Consider the following 17359-nt stretch of genomic DNA (forward strand, 5'->3'; position numbering starts at 1 on the left):
TCAGCCATTATTTTTTTAAATGTTCTTTAACCTCATCTTTCTGTTCTCCTGTAATTCTGATGACATGAATGTTAGCTCTGTTGAGAGTCCTACAGAACCCGGAGGCTGTTCCTTTTCTTCCTCTAGTTGGTTTTCTTTCTGTTTTTCATACTGGGTAATTTCTACTGTTAAGACTTCAGGTTCTCCGATTCTTACTGTCCTCTCCCTTCTAGTGTCAAACCCATCCACTGAGTTTTTTATTTTGATGATATTTTTCATTTCTAAAAATTGCATTTGTTTCTACTTTATGTCTTCTCTTTATGAGACTTTCTACTTACTTGTTTCAAGTGCATTTATGATTGCTCACTAAAGCATTTTATGAAGGCTGTTTATTCCTTGTGTAATTATAACATCTGTGTCAGTGTCATCTTGGTACTGTTGTCTGTTCAAGTTAAGATTTTCCTGATTCTTGGTATTATGTGTGACTTTTGATTAAAACTTGGACATGTTGGTTGTTAGAGATTCTAGATCTTAAAACTTCTGTATTAGCAAGTCTTCTCTGAGACCACTCCAACGGGAAACGGAACGGAGGTGCTGCCTCATTACCACCAGCTAGGGATTCTCCACTTGGCTCCCATGACACTGAGGGATGATTATGGGCTCTCTATTACTGCTGGGTGGCTGTGGGAGTTCAGTCTTCCACTGGACTGGCTGTGAGGTGGAGAGGAGCATCATTACTGCTCCTCATGTGACCTCCACTGACACTATCAGGAGGTAGCCTCATTACCACTGGACAGTCCTGACCTCCATTAGGCCTCCTCTGACACCACTTCAGAGGGAAGGATCATCTTCATTTTTGAAAGGTCATAAAAAGGCTGGGTATAGATTACTGTTTTTTCATTCAGTACTGTGTTGCTCTGCTATTTTCTGGCTTACACTGTGATTCTGCTGTCATTCTTTGTTCTTTAAAGTGTCTTTTATTTTCTTATGCTTGGGATTTGTGTAGTTTCCTGATCTATGGATTTAGTTTTCACCAAATATGAAAAATTTTGGCCATTATTTCTGCAAACATTTTTTCTGTCCCCTCCTTTTTTCTGGGACTGTAACATATATTAGAGCACTTATACAGCTTACTGTGCTGTTCATTTTCTTTTTTCTCTCTGTTTTATTCTAGATAGTTTCTGTTGCTGTGCTATCAAGTCTTTAAATCTTATTGTCTCATCTCATGTAATTTTTATCTCTCAAATTGCAGTTTGAGTCTTTAAAAATCTGTTTCTCTTTATCATGTGTAGGCTTTCTTCTACCTTCTTGAACACGTGGAATATGTTTATAATAGCTGTTTTAATGTCCTGTTTACTAGTTCTAGAATGTCATTTTGGGGTCTGTCTCTGTTGATTGATTTTTTTTCCCTTATGGATCATATTTTCCTGTATGCCTGGTAATTTTTTATTGGATGGCAAACATTGTGAATTTTATGTTGTTGGGTTCTGATTTTGGTGTTCCTTCAAGTATTTTTGAGCTTTGCTCTGGACTCATTTAAGTTCTGAAAACAGTTTTGATTCTTTGAGCCTTGCTTTTAAACCTTGTTGGGGCAAGAGTAGTAGAACAACCTTTAGTGTAGAACTAATTTGGCTGCTTTCTGAGGGGAGCATCTTTTTGAATGCTCTGTTTGATGCTCCATGTATTAGGATGTCTTTCCACACTGGCTAGTAGGAACACAAATCACTCCTAGCCTTTTGTGATTCTGAGGGTTTTTTTGCCTGTTCCTTTCTAGTTCTTGTCTCTTTCTTGAGTAAATTCTCACATCGTACTGACTGATCAATACTCAGTGGAAGACTGAAGGGACCCTCTAGATCTCTAGAGCTTGTTCTCTACAGTTCTCTCCTCTCTAAATTCTGTACTGTCTCCTCAATTCAGTGAGTATGCCAGGCCCTATTTGGGTTCCTCCCTCTTCCACAGCCTGGAAACATTCTCAATGTAATAAGCCTGGCTAATCAGGGGTCTCACCTGTTAGCTCTCCTCTCAGGGATCCCTGTCTTGTGCTATTATCTAATGTCTGTTAACTTTTTTTTTCAATATATTTTGTCTGGTTTTTAAGTAGGAAGAGAAGAAAGTTGAGAGCATTTCCATCTGTTGGCATTTATTTTTCCCAGTGAAGAATATTAACAGCATCTGAAAATTTAGAATTGGGTTAAGATTAGGGATTTAAGGTACAGTATAAACTGAAGAGAAAAACGGGGAAATGGGAAAGAGAGACAACTAGGGAAAAGTAAGTAAATGGCTTCCTGTAAGTTGTTGAACTGAGATTAGAAACTAAAATTACAGTATTCGTGATTTAAAAAGCTGTCATAGAATAATTTTTCTACCTTTTAATTTATTCAAGAAATTGACGTGACTATATAGAAGTAATAGAATTTGAAGGAAGAGAAACTAAAGTGTTTCTATTAAATGTCAAATGGTTAATGTCTGCACTACATTAAGAAAACATTCTACATATAAATGGGCAAAAGGATAAAATAGTTCACAAAGAGGGGTAGATGTAGCCTCCTGTGTTAAAAACATACAAATTGATATAATTTTGAAAAACCATTTTGCATCTGGTAAAGTAGCATAACAGACGGTGCTGATGCATTTGGGGTGAAGTTGTAATGATTCATTGCCAAGCATTGTAAGTTGCTAGAACTTTTTTAGAAAGTCACATGACAGTGCAAAGCATGAACCATGCAGATTTATATTCCCTATGACCTAATAATACTTCCTAGAATTATCTATAGATAAACTCAGTGAAGCATAAAGAATATATTTACTCAAGATATTAAATATAAAAGTACATATAAATTAATTGGGGCTTTCCTAATTAACAAACACATTCAGGTATTTAGCATACCCCCCACCTCTCACAACCACTCCTCACATGCTCTGCTCCCATGTCATTTTCCATTCATAGGTGGAGTATGGAAATGAATCTTAATTTTTTCATGAGAGCCATTCACAGGTAATTGCAAGCTTGTATTCCCTGATGTATAATCAAATCTGTTTACTGAAGCAGGGAAGTCAGAAAAGACTCTGTCCTGAATGTGAGGCTTCTGATAGCAAAGCGAAAAAAAAAATGGTTCAGAAGTAAGGGGAACTTAAGTGGAGCAAGAACTCAATGAGACCGCACTTGACAGTGACACATTCCTCTTAGAAATGTCAGTTCCAGAACCCACCACTCTCATTCTGTTTTTCTTCTCTCTCTCCTCTCGCCCTACAACCACCACCACTGGAGTAGTATATTCTGTGATGTGTAAGTCATTCTCTTAATGCCTGCAATGAGAGGAAAAGGATTTGGAGAAGGAAAAGTATCAGAAGCCTGCTGGATTCCTCAGTAGATCAAAACAGTGGTGATGTTGCCATTCATTTTAGGAAGCCCTTGGTTATTTTAGAAATAAAATTGCTTGTCACCCATTTTATGAGATGCTGAAGTAAAGCCACTAAACAAGTCATTTGTGCTCAAAGTATGGGTGTATGGTCCTATAGCTCTTACAAATGCCCATGGAAAACCAGGCTCTAAAGGTTCAGCATTTTATAGGCCTACATCTTCACCAGTGTACAGTGCATACTTCTGAATGTGTTAAAATGGCTGCTTTAAAACTTACATAAGCTTTAAAGGGTGTATCACCAATTCCTCCTCCTCCCAATCACACAATAGGTTATTGTATGAAATGCTGAACTGTTGAGAAATGTTTTCCTAGCAGTAATTATTTAAAAGATATCCATTTGTCTTTGGTATGGATGGGGGTATAAAGGATGAGTTTTCCAACTAATTAACAATTTCACTTTCATGACTTCAGCTTTTGGAACAAATAGAATTTCAGGCTTGAGGGGAATGCTTTAGATGGGGCATTTGTGGGAAATACGAGTCTGAATTTATGGATGTGAATCATGGAGTTCTGTGTTGGAAACCTGGATTGTATCACCAGTTTAAAGATTGCATATTATTCACTTCTTGTTTTGTGGTTTTATAACTTGTACATTAGTGAGAAAGGTGGTGAGTCTACTGGATATCAAGGCTGAAATGGGAGTTTTACTTGACGTTCTATGGTGAGATCCTTGTGTGATCAGATTCTGTTTGTAAATCTAGATACTTGTTATGTAGATGCCTGCATGACTGTTTTTCTTCTTCTTCTTCATTGACCTTTTGGAAATTCCCAGGTTTTTTTCTGTATCTTAACCAGAAAAAAATTTTTATTAATTACTATGAACACATAATATGCAAGGATTGTTTTAAATGTATTTAATGGTGTAGATGAACAAAGTTGGCAGCTTATGGATGACTCTTGGCCATAGCTATTCAGAGTTGGCAGAACTTTATAATGAGCAATAATTTGCTCTGCATTTGTTTTTTTAATCATATTACAGATGCAGGTGTTTTCTTTTCTGTAAGCAGTTTCTGTGAATCTGTAAATCACCTCCTGTGTATACTGCTGTCCCAGTGACTGAAAGCCAGCTGTTGGGTGTTTCAACAAAACAGCTTGCTCCTAGTTGGCTGTTCAAATCCCAATGAAAGGTATTGGCTGCTCCAGGGAGCGAACCAGGAATAGAGCATGCAAGGTGAAGATTTTCACAAGGCCTTTAGTGACCCAGTTCAATTTTCGTGAGATTTTTCTGCTTTGTCTTTTTCCTGTAGGTGCCAGATTTCGTCTGCTTCAGATTTTCACAAATGACTCATCTTCCTGTTGTATTTTCTTAGACTACAATGGCTTAATCTTAGGGTCACTGTTAAATGTAGTTTCTCTGACTCCATGTATTGAGAGGAGCACATAGTGGTATCAATTGCTAGTGTGTTTCCATCTCATGCTGGTTGATTGCTGTGATACATAGAAAACTTTGTTTCTTCCTGAAAATGGCATTTTAGTGATTCATTGTTTTCTGTGGGTAGAAGCTTATGAGCACTTTTCTTCTTCCCTTCCAGAGGGAATCTGGAAAAGTTTTGAGCAAAACATCATTTCTCTAAGAAAATTTTGGATAACAGAAGTTCTGGATAACAGGTAATGTGTATTTATACTTCTTTGATGTGCTGACAGTTATCTCAATCTGCAGCAGTGAACTGGGAGAGGGAAGAAAAGGAGGAGAAAAGCCAGGTGTGCTTGTGTCTGGAGTTGCAGTAGGGATTTTACACACGTTACCTTCTTTAGAGTCTGGACATAGAGCTAAAAGTCTCAGTAGAAAACTATCCTTCAAAATGATGTTTTAAATGGATTTGCCTATTGACTGGATTTAATGCCCCCACAATTCAATTTGTTAACATTTTTTAACATCTGCCATAACAGATTAATAATTAATAATAAAGAATCCTAGAATCTGCTGTGCTATGCAGCCTATGTAAGGAGTGTCTTCCTAGGTCCTTTCTGTCATTTGTTTCAGTTCTTGATCACTGCCAGTTATTTACAGCTGTGCCATCTCCTTAATTCTTTTTAATAACTTGTCAGCAGGTCCAAAATTTGAGTTTCCTAATAGGTACCTCTTCAACAGTGGAGTCCAGCCAAGTATCCCCATTTCTTAGTGGTAGTCTTACTGTGACTGGACGAAATAGCTACACCTCTGCACTGTGTTCTTACTTGTATCTCACAAAGTTCTGAAGGTCTTACGGAATAACAGTATATGTAGAGAATCCTGTATACTGTGTCTGAGAAATCTATCTCAAATGAGAGGCACAATTTTACCTTGTAAAAAAGGGAAGACATGAAAGCAAATTGTACTCATAGGAACCATGGAGGACCAAACACGTGCTCATAGACGGAGATGAATTGTCCTACGTGATGGAAAAGTAGGAAGTGAGACGCTGTTTATTCTTAGCAGTCATTCCAGTATGGGCTTAAAGTTAGATTTCAAGTATGTAAAGAAGTCGTTTCTAAAAATATCAATAAATAAACTAAGATTTTAATATTACTTGATTTTCCTTTGGTGTTTTCCCATTTTTATCAGGGCAAACCACCTCAGTCACCATGAGTTGGAGCTTCCTGACTCGCCTACTAGAGGAGATCCACAACCATTCAACGTTTGTGGGGAAGATCTGGCTCACTGTACTGATTGTCTTCCGGATTGTCCTTACAGCTGTAGGAGGAGAATCCATCTATTACGACGAGCAAAGCAAATTTGTGTGCAACACAGAGCAGCCAGGCTGCGAGAACGTGTGCTATGATGCCTTTGCACCCCTCTCCCATGTGCGCTTCTGGGTGTTCCAGATCATCTTGGTGGCGACCCCCTCAGTGATGTACCTGGGCTATGCCATTCATAAGATTGCCAAAAGGGAGCATGGTGAAACTGACAAGAAGGCGGCTCAGAGCAAGCCTTATGCAGTACGCTGGAAACAGCACCGGGCTCTGGAAGAAACAGAAGAGGATCATGAAGAGGATCCCATGATGTATCCAGAGATGGAATTAGAAAGTGAAAAAGAAAATAAAGAGCAGAACCAACCTAAACCCAAGCATGATGGCCGACAGCGGATTCGGGAGGATGGACTCATGAAAATCTATGTGCTGCAGTTGCTGGCAAGGACCGTGTTTGAGGTGGGCTTTCTAATAGGGCAGTATTTTCTGTATGGTTTCCAAGTCCACCCATTTTACGTGTGCAGCAGACTTCCTTGCCCTCATAAGATAGACTGCTTTATTTCTAGACCCACTGAAAAGACCATCTTCCTTCTGATAATGTATGGTGTTACAGGCATCTGCCTAGTGCTTAACATTTGGGAGATGCTTCATTTAGGCTTTGGGACAATTCGAGACTCACTAAATAGTAAAAGGAGGGAACTGGAAGATCCGGGTGCTTATAATTATCCTTTCACTTGGAATACACCATCTGCTCCCCCTGGCTATAACATTGCTGTCAAACCAGATCAAATCCAGTATACTGAACTGTCCAATGCTAAGATTGCCTACAAGCAAAACAAGGCCAACATCGCTCAGGAACAGCAGTATGGCAGCCGTGAGGAGAACCTCCCAGCTGACCTGGAGACTCTGCAGCGGGAGATCAGGATGGCTCAGGAACACTTGGATCTAGTAATCCAGACCTACAGCCACCAAAACAACCCACCTGGTCCCCGGGGGAAAAAAGCCAAAGTGGGGTCCAAAGCTGGGTCCAACAAAAGCAGTGCTAGTAGCAAATCGGGGGATGGGAAGACCTCTGTCTGGATTTAATCTTGACTGGGCTTAAAACTTGTGCTCTTCAGTCTGTGGTAAGCAGCGGCTCACTGAATAATGACTTCCATTGAGCAAACATTTGGCTCTGGTTATCTTCAGGGATGCTGTTGGCTCAGGATCCAAGCTCAGGGGACTCTGAAGGCGGGGCTGAGACAGTGGGGGAGAGAGGGAAACACAGTGTTCCTGGGCACATGCTCCAGCAGTAATACAGTTGCAGAACTTTACATTTGTGTCTTCCAGATGTGGAAAGAACATATATTTAAATCATTCTTGTTGAACAGTTTTTGTATGTACAGTATTATGGTACATTTTTTTTAGTATGAAAACTTCTTTTGTATTTGTACATTGGACTGCGTAGTTATACTTTTATATTAAAGGGGGAAAAATTCCTTAAGGTAATACCTATTAGGCTAGTGTGATTACTTTGTTCAGCAATTCTACCATGGGTATAAAGTTTTAATAGATGCTACACCTAATAAAAGTGCCTCTGGTATTGCAGGGAAGATTTCAGATGTGTAAGGAACTGGAGGAGGAATCAGTTTTCAGTCTTGGAAAGAAAATCTATAGTAGAAGGAGGTTGAGATCTTTACTTGAAAAATCTTCGACTCTCATTCATGTGGCCAGAGTATCCAGTCTTTGAAAACCTATTTGTATTTTCAATGGAGATAAATGACTCACTGCAGGATTCCTGTAAGTAACCAGCATTGCCAGTATGTTTTGATACGCTGTCATACAATTTAAGTTCTTTCAAGCGGCTGATACCCATCCAGTAGCAGTGTGGAGACACTGACTAGAGTTGTCACTAAGATTCCTCAATCACAAAGCAAAGCCACGCCTGGAAAATGAGCCCTAATTGGACCTGTTTGATTTGCCTTAACTCTATCCAGAAACCTGCCTCTGGTTTCTTAAGAAGCCAGTGATGGATATTTTCTTCATATGTTAATATCAGAAATAACAAAAATTCCCTTGTAGGCTAAGAATACTCAAAGCTACTTGCACTGCTTATGGCAGAAGGCCTAAGTCCAAATTCCTTACTTTTTTTATAATTTACCATGGAACTTTTATAATTTACATACCTCTGCCAACGTAAATTTCTGCCTGGAAGACCAGTCAGACCTGGGATTCTATCTGTAAATAAACTTAATGAGAATTTCAGTATTTATTCCCTATAGACATATCTGTTTGTCAGTGACAAGCATTAATGTTCACATAACACTCACAATTTGCAGTATTTTATTACCATTTTCAACCTTATATATGTTGGAGAACTTTGCTTTCTCACCATGTTCACATTATCTTATAGTTGATGAGCTGAGTAAAAGCTCGGTAATGATTTAAAGGAAGCAGCCTTTGCTTCTCCAGGGATATTTCCTTTTGGGTGTCTCACTCTTTTCTAATAGAAATCTATTACAGAACACCTCTGACTTTGAAATTCCAAAAGTATTATTTTTTATGTCTCATTTTAAAAATACCAGTTCTCTGTTACTTAGGAGAATCGTAAAGCAGCACCCTTTGTGCAATTTTTTTGTTGTTGTTCTCCACTGCATTTCTTCCTACTCCCCCCAAAAATGAAACTTGGTAGAAAAGTTACGCTTATCTTCTAGCCATGCATTTACCCTTATTTTGCTTCCCCCCCCTCAAATCTATAAATTTAGCCTAGAGAAGCTCCTCGGGATCTCTAAACATCTTAAGCAATAAGTAAACTTGGGTAAGGCTGATGGGGAAATTTCAGAAAATTATATCCTGAAAAACTTAAGAGACATGCACAGTTTCCTTCAAATTTCATTTGAAGGAATTAACAAGGAAATTCAAATATTCTAAGAGAACAGGCAAACCTTTTTTAAACACCCAAGCTTAGCTAAGATAAAGAACCACCAGTCAATTCTTATGTCACTAGAGCTTCAAGGAGATTTTTTAATTGAAGGACAGAAAATACATATATACTCACATCCATCTATTCAGTGCCCAAAGGAGAACAGTGGCTTCGCCAGCAGAAAGGTTGTGGATTTGCAAATGATGGAGAGGGAAGGAGTCAGGCAGAAATGCCAGGCAAAGACATTCGGCGCCAGAAGCATCCATTTAGCTTCTGCAAACACTGCCCCTGGTGTTTCAGCTTGGCTTGTCCCAAGGAGAATGTGATCTTTTGTGTCTAGATAATTCTTCAACTTCTTACAGTATATAAAAAAAGATAATTCTAAGTCACTTCACATGTGCGCATACTTTTAAAAATCGATTTTCATTCTCTCACTAAAGTTTTAATTACATGATTTCCCAATTCTCACCACTTTCTTAATATATTTATTTCTGCCTTTGAACAAAGGAGTTTGCAAAGCCATTTTTCCCTTATGGTATGTTATGGACCTACATTAAGAAAGTGGCTCTGTCACTGTCTAGCTTAACCCATTGATTGGGCCTACATTGAATCTAAAAATACTGTTCTGAGTATTGTTCTAGAACTTGCAGATATTTATATAAAAAGCCTGATAGCAGTTTTTTTCCTATCAAAATCATATTCTTTTGAATTGCCATGTAAGATATGCTCTGTCATGACATTTACTTCTCTAAAGAGAAGTTGAATGCTTACTCCTTCACATACTAGAATCAGGATGCAGTCAACAGCATGTTTATTTCTTGACATATTATTGGATTTATTCAGATGTGGTGTGTCCTTTGCTCATCTTTGTTAAAATTATTCAGAAGAGATTTGTAAAACAAACAGGCTTTCTTCTTAGTTCATATTGGAGGGGAGAATTAGATGCCATTTTCCCTTAAGAAATGTTAGTGTTCATTTTGTGGCTTCATCTTTGCTGTATGACTTAATTAATTTTGTCTGTTTCTGTATTTGTTCATTTAAAATCACAAGCGTGTTACTTCATTTGAAGTCAGTTTTTCTGGGAATATTCCTTGACTAATGTCTATAGCATTATTTTTCATAAAAATGAACTTTGCCATCTAAAATGGCTCTTACAGGTTAGGACTCCCACATATCTATCTTTTAGAAGGACACCTCTATCTTTGAAGAAAAAAATTGTCATTGGGTACCTAACTCTGTCATTTCTTTGTGGTATGAAATGAGACAGTTCACGTTACTTTTCCAAGTTTCAGAAACTGCTTACCTCTCAGTAGTGTTAAGGAGTAGAGAGAGCCTCTAATGAAAAGTAGTATAAGACCAACTATGATTATTGGTCATTTGTCTGAACTTGGAGCATCAAAAAAAAAAAAGTTGAGAGAACTGTGTGATGGTAGTAAAATGACCTTCAGTGTTCTTTATCACAGGAGGACTCAGTGATGGTTTAAAACATTTAAATGGTTTAAGCAGTTTATGCCAAGAATGGGCTTAAATATTACTCCTATTAGTCATACCTATGCTTTACCATTAAGCTAATAAATGACTGTGCTTTATGCTTTTTGTCTCATTCAAGAGACATTAACACTTCTAAAAATAACATCTATAGTTTATGATAAATTTTTGCTAGCCAGCTTTCAGTAAAAGGCAAGAATGCCTTTTTATTAAGGGAAGGTCTTTCCCAACTGTGAAGAAAAATGTCTGAACTTGCTGGTAATTTCAATTGGAAGGTTCCAGGTATTAGATAAATTTTGTCTTTATAAAATCATGTAATCTCATGAAGAGTCTTACCACCTGAAGATGATAAATCCCCTGCACCTATATAGTGCGGAGTTTGGAAATAAAATTTCAGTTCACCTATATATCATAAATCCATAGTCACCATCAGACTTTTGAATCATTAGGTTGAATTGCATACTTGTCACTCTTTCTGGCCACACATCATGGAGAGTTTAAAAGATTTTATTTGTTGTCCCTAATGCAGTTGTGTTTTTTTGTTGCTATTAATAATGATGTTAAGTGAGTTTGGTTCATGCACATTCCATATTAATAATCATACTTTTTAAGGAATTTATCCCTAGTATTCTAAAATCCAGGAGTCCAAACCAAAGGAAGTCCTATTCCTGTGCAAAATCTCTACAGAAATAAAAGAAGTAAGAGTTCGGCATTTTGGGGTTGGCTTGTTGAATCAGCAAAGACATTTGGTTATGTGCTTTTCCAAGATTGGAAATGTTTTTCTCTATTATACTTTGAATTGTTTTTCCTTAATAAATCTTTTACGCAAGTCTTTACCTCAGGCACTAAGTGTTAGATAGGGTTAGCATATTGGTACTGAAAAACTTGGCTAGGAGTTACAACTTTTTAAGGTAATTTAAATGTAAAATTCAACTGTTAACCAACAATCTAATGTCATATGGTATGCAGTTTGGGTATTGTGTGAACAGCTAAGGAATTACCCATTCTAGTGCCAAAGATCACTGGTTGCTAATTTCTGTACATTGATGTGAAACTTTGTGGTGGGGACAGACTTTGTGCTGAGGGCCTTGTCTCTAGGAAGATTTTGTCAGTTCCAAATACAGTTTAGAAGATTCATCTGTGGTCTGTGTATCTTTTCACAAACTTGAAAACTCAGCTGCCAAAAAATGTAATATTGAGGATTGTACCCCATTCTTCATTTAAAATAGTACCCAAGAGCTTAATGGTTTACACAGAAAACCTGATATGAAAATCTCTTCTAGTACATTCACCTGTAAGTTGATCTCAGTGGGAATGCATGAGCAGGAAAATTTCCAAGTAGAGGTTTGAGTTAAAAAAATAGGCCTTTTTTCATAGCTGGGTTAAAACTCCTTTGGGATTGCTGTGGCTAAGTGTATTGGTGTATTTCTGGCATCAGTCTGGGAAGGGTGGGTGACCTTGTAGGGGAGGGAAAGGCTGAGGTCTAAGCATAGAAACTGGTAACACACCCTGTCTCTGGCTTCCTTTGGTTCTCAAGGCCTTGTTTCCAAGAGGAGTACCTCCAGGAGGGTTGCTCCCCACAGACCAATCTTGGTATGGCTAATCTACGTTCTAAGAAGAGAAGGGTGTAGAATAGGGCCGAGGAAACGATAGCATTAATTACAACAATACCCTGTTCCCCCAGACAAGAGAATAAATGGTGGCTAGGTCATGCATAGAGCCCCCGCTCAGCAGCCCAGATTGTAAACTGGTCAGCCCAACCATATTTGGTAATAAATTTGTGAGCTGTTTGGAAGCTGTTGGAACCGTCAAGTCACTGTTAGTTCTGAAAGTGGATTCTTCGGCAGATTTGCTGTCAGAACAGATTAATACCTGGAGAAGGTGTCAGCATCAGTTAAAATCTGTTTTCTTTATGGAGAGTTGAAAACTACTTCTAAATTTTAAGGGCATACATTAATCTTCCTATACAGGGTTTGCCTCCTTTAGTTATCTCAAATTGGAAGCATGTTACAGAAGGGCGTGAAGAATACGGAGGTTGAGACAGAGCTGAGAACAATCCACGTGTGCAGTGTGGCTCAATCCAGCATCCTATGCCCTTTTCCTAGAGAATGTGCAGAAACAGCTGTTTAGTAGAGCTTTCTCATAAGGGTGGAATTGAAGGGCACTGATCTATGCTGGGTGGACCTTGCTGTATCTATCTATAGTTTTTTCCAAATGGGACCGTTGGATCGTCTGTGTAAGAAGTAACAGGGAATGACCTGTCAAAATTTAGCTTGGACACATAACAGGCCTACGTAATCAGAACTAGTAAGTTCTCTACGTGTTTTTTTTTTTAAGAATTTTAATAAGGTACAGGTTACATGCTGTAAAATTCACCCCTTTTGGTGTATAGTCACAAACGAATACAATTGAGTAACCACCACCAGAAGATACAGAATAGTTGCATCACCCAGAAATTCTTTCTAGGTAGTTCTTATCTACATTAAGGTTTGAGAACCACTTATCTTAGAGAAAAGAAATACTTGAAGTGTGGGCCAGAATAAAAGGGAAAGAGGGATTGTTTTGAATGATAGCTCTGTTTCAAGGAGGTTGTAGACCTGGCATAGCACAAGTGTCATTTCATCCACCAGCTCAGATTGGTGGATGGCAGGCTGGAATGGAGAACTGTAGAGGAGTCAGAGACTTGATCAGCTGAATAATCCAGAAGTGACTTGAGGGATGGGGCAGGGGTGTTGGGAAGAGTGCCATCTCTGACATCATCCAGTAGGGATTCAGGACTTCTGATTTATGACTAGGCCCATGTGAAAGGAACCGTCCACTTTGTATGTAAATGAGTTGGTGTCATTACTTAGAAATTTCTCTACCCTGCATTTAATGACATCTTTGAGGAAATTACAAATAGGAAGTGACTCAGGATTGGAAAACCAAGGGAAAAGGTGACAACAGAGTGACAAGCACACGCTGTCAGTTTCTCTCCTGCCCTCTTGATCGTGGGGGAACAGCACAGCATTTCCTTGACATGCTGTGCCTACTATAAACTAGATTGAGGGATTGTGAAAGAAAACCTAAAGGAAGCCCACTCCTAATGCCTCGAGGAAAAGCTGACCGGATTCCCTCTTTTCCCTCGGTCGAACCTCCAGCGAGTATCCCTGTCTGCCCTGCTCCCCGGGGCCAGCACTGGGCATGGCTGGCTGGCAGCCTTAAACTCCAGGCAAGGCAGGACCAAGCAACTGTTCATAACCGATTTCGGTGCATAGCCAGTGACCTGAATGGGACCTGACCATGGGGAGAATGATACAGAACTAGATCGTTTTTTCAGTTTTATTTTTAGTTTGTGTAGTCCTGTGAAAGTGAAGTCTTATCTTTGCACTGGCAACATTGAAAAATGCTGACAGGAAGCCCCTTTGGCCTGGCCCATTTTTCTGAGAGCACATTGCAGCTGTGGCTTCTGCCCAGCAGGCAGAGACTGCTGTTAGATCCTGTACCCTGGTGCTGTTGAGAGCAGTGACAGGCCTCAGCCTCTGACTGCAGAGTGGCCTGCATGAGGATTTGGGGTCCTTAAGACAAAGATAAAAGCCCTGGAAAAAGGGTACATGCAACTTGTCAATTGATTGTTTACTTTGCTTTCAGATGCGGAAATGATTGTGAACAAGGGTCTGTAGTGTTTGAACCAGTCATGATGACAGACCAGCTTGTGGTTATGCTATTTTATTCCAGTGGTCTGCTTTTGGGGGCTTATTGACCTAGAAGCAACATTGTGTGGGGTGTGGGGTGCTTTTCCTTCCATTTCTTCTTGCCTTTAGGCAGAGAGTGGCCACTCCAGCCAGCTCTTCTGAGTAGTGGCTGTGATTTGGGAAACAGCTGAAAGAAGGAAAGGGAGAGCATTCAGCATAAACACAAGCTAAGGAGCTGTTGGGGGGGTCAGGGAGCTGCTGCTGAGGTCGGAGGAAAGTGCAGCGCCATAGCACAACTAGGTACTGCCAAGGTGGTTGTGACTAAGTCAACATAGGTTGGCCTGGAGTAGAGTCCTGGGCGGAAGCCATAGACCTTGTTTTAGGATTGCTAGATAAAATGAAGGATGCCAGGTTAAATTTGAATATCAGATTAACAGTGAATACTTTCTGATATATTATGTAAGATGTACTGATAATATATTTTAAAATTTTTGTTGTTTAACCGAAATTCAAATTTGACTGAGTGTCCTATATATTTTTTTTTGGCTAAAACTGGTAACTCTACTTCGATTTAACTCAGACATGTGTGCTGAAGCCTAGTAACAGAGAGAATGGAGAAGGCTTTAGTCAACTATTAGGTAATCTGTAAGCACAAATTGTACACTGAGTTTGAGCCACTTCGTGCAGAAAGGTAGTAAGAAATGCTACCGATGAAGAATGCTTTTCAGCCTTCCCTGTTTGTAGCCATTTTCCTTTGATGCAAACCATTTTTTGGTTCTATAGTTTTACCAGTAGCAATTTAGTAACCATGTAAACCTAAACTCAGGCCAGCATCTAATATGCTTTTTAAAAAATTTCTTAATCTATCAATTCCACTTCTGGATGCATATCCAAAAGAAAGAAGCAGAATCTTGAGAGATGTTCACACCCGTGTTCACAGCAGCATCATTGACAATAGCCAAGAAGTGGAGGCAGCTCAGATGTCCATCAACAGGTAAGCGGACAAAGAAAACACGGTGTACACATGTAATAGACTAGTATTCGGCCTTAAGGAAGGTCCTGTCACAGGGATGAACCCTGAGGACATTATGAAATAAGCCAGTCACAAAAGGACAAATACTGTATGATTCTACTCACATGAGACATTCAGTGCAGTCAAAATCATGGAAACAAAGTAGAATGTTGATAGCAAGGGGTTGGGGAGATACAGAGTTTCCATGTCTATCGGTAGAGTTTTGGTTTTGCAAGATGAAAATACTCCAGTATGTCACACAACAATGTGAATATAATGAACACTAGTGAACTCTACATTTAAATGTTGAGAGTTTGATGTGTTATTCACCACAATTTTAAAAAGAATAAATAAAAATAATAAAAGAATTTTGATCAATACTAAAAGATAGTAAAAAGTAAATATTCATATTCCTTCCTAGTCCCATTCTTCATAGGTAATAACTAACATTTCTTTCCAGAAATGGTTATGTACATGCAGGCCATGTACATATGTCTGTTCTTTGCTTAGCAAACCATTTTTTCAACTGGATTACAAGCTTCATCTTTAGTAATAGCAGGTTACAGGACCCCGAATCCAAAGTTGGTGGCACCAAAATTAGCTAACTTAAATTTCATTAATTGTCTTAGAGGGAACACTTAGAAATTGAGCAGAAATATCTGCTAGTGTACATGAATTAACTTTCCATGAAGATTATAATGTACACACTGTAACAAACTTTGAAATGTTAAGAACTCTATAAGCTTTTTTTAACTTCTTAAAATTAACTTTATGGGGCATAAGTTACAGGCAATAAATGAAATGTGCCTGTCAGTATGTTAAGTGACTTGTTCCTTTCTTTAAAATACAAATACCGTGGCCTACTGGTTTCTTGTTTTTCTGGTTATTATATTTTAATGACATTTTATTCTGGTTTGAAAGGCATTATTATATGCTCCCTATTAAAAAATCTTGGAAAATTCAGAAAAGAGTACAGAGAAAACAAAAGACATGAATAAATACCCAGTCCCTAAAATACTGTTATTAGCTTTGTCTCTTTATTTTTATTTACTTATTTTTTGAAGACGTTTTATTCAGTTGCTGCTGTTGATGGAATACAAAAGCAAAGCAGCATTGTCTCTTTTTAAAAGCACATGTGTTTATTCATCTTTAAACACAAAAAAGTATGTAAGAAATAAAATGTCCCACAACTTCTCCATCAGATAATCCTTGTTGACATTTAAACAATATTATAGATGCACATGTCTTAAAAATTAAAATTACTAAGATGTATTAAATGGATGAAAAATAAACACTCCTGATAGTCTCTCTCTCCAAATGTAACTGCTGGTCCATTGCATATGTTCATTATCAGCCTGTATACCTATAAGCACTTCTACATCTTGTTTTTGCACTTAACATCTTGGAGTACTTTTCATACCATCCCTCACTGACCTACTTTGCTATTCTAATGTCCACTCTACTTGATGCACAACTGCGGAGACCTTCAGTTTCATGCTTTCAGCTGCTAGTAGTGCAGTGGCCTAGCCGTGGCGCTACTTTCTCAAGAGAACAAGAGACATCACTTTCCAGAAGTGAATTTGTGGCACTTAGCAAACGGGAGGATCATGTAGATCTTAGTGATGGGTCTTCTGTCTCTCCCAATAAGATTTCTAGTGTCTTCATGTTATAAATTCTGTGAACAAGATTGATATAGATTTTGGCATCTCCCTAAAAACTAAAATCTACATTGAATTTAGCCCAAATAACTTTCTCAGATTTAATATCTACAGATTTAGACCATATCCTAGTAATATGAATGCCAATAAAAAAACATTCCTGATGTGGTCTGATCAGAGCATAGTTAAGGCTTCCGTAGAAGATTTCCTGAAGGAAGGTAATGGGCACGAGGCACTGGAGTATTCCCTATATTTCTGAGCTGCTCGCCTTAGGAGGAATGTGAGTAGGTTGGGGTGTGTCCAGAGGGGACTGTAGGACAGACATAGGCCTGGGTCCATGGCCGCACTTAAGGGGTCAGAAAGTATCTTCAGCCTGAGGAAAAGCAGGCTTGCCCTGGGGTAATGGCAGCTTTCACATACTTAACGGATTGTCCCAGTGTCCTAGGAAAAGACACTATGGGGAAGAATTGGAGGGTTACAATGACATGTTTTCTGATAAAGGATCTGTTGCTTTTTGAGGTAAAATGTTTCCCATGATGGTAGGAACTTAAACA

The 17359-nt window shown here is 38.7% G+C and overlaps 1 protein-coding gene across 4 annotated transcripts in view; it reads left to right on the forward strand.

Moving 5' to 3' along the window:
* The window catches only part of GJC1 (gap junction protein gamma 1), a 35046-nt gene extending 18117 nt beyond the window's left edge, over positions 1–16929 (forward strand). For 3 of the 4 annotated variants that reach the window (XM_036883022.2, XM_036883021.2, XM_036883025.2), the window contains exons 2-3: positions 4934–5009; positions 5947–16929. In XM_036883022.2, the coding sequence (XP_036738917.1) occupies positions 5967–7157 (1191 nt within the window). In that variant the 5' untranslated portion in view covers positions 4934–5009; positions 5947–5966 and the 3' untranslated portion in view covers positions 7158–16929. The remainder of the gene's footprint in view (positions 1–4933; positions 5010–5946) is intronic. The other variant, XM_057501537.1, reaches the window with a different exon arrangement.
* The last annotated feature ends 430 nt before the right edge of the window (positions 16930–17359 follow it).

The sequence above is a fragment of the Manis pentadactyla genome, chromosome 4 (genome assembly GCF_030020395.1).
Source record: "Manis pentadactyla isolate mManPen7 chromosome 4, mManPen7.hap1, whole genome shotgun sequence".
NCBI lineage: Eukaryota > Metazoa > Chordata > Mammalia > Pholidota > Manidae > Manis > Manis pentadactyla.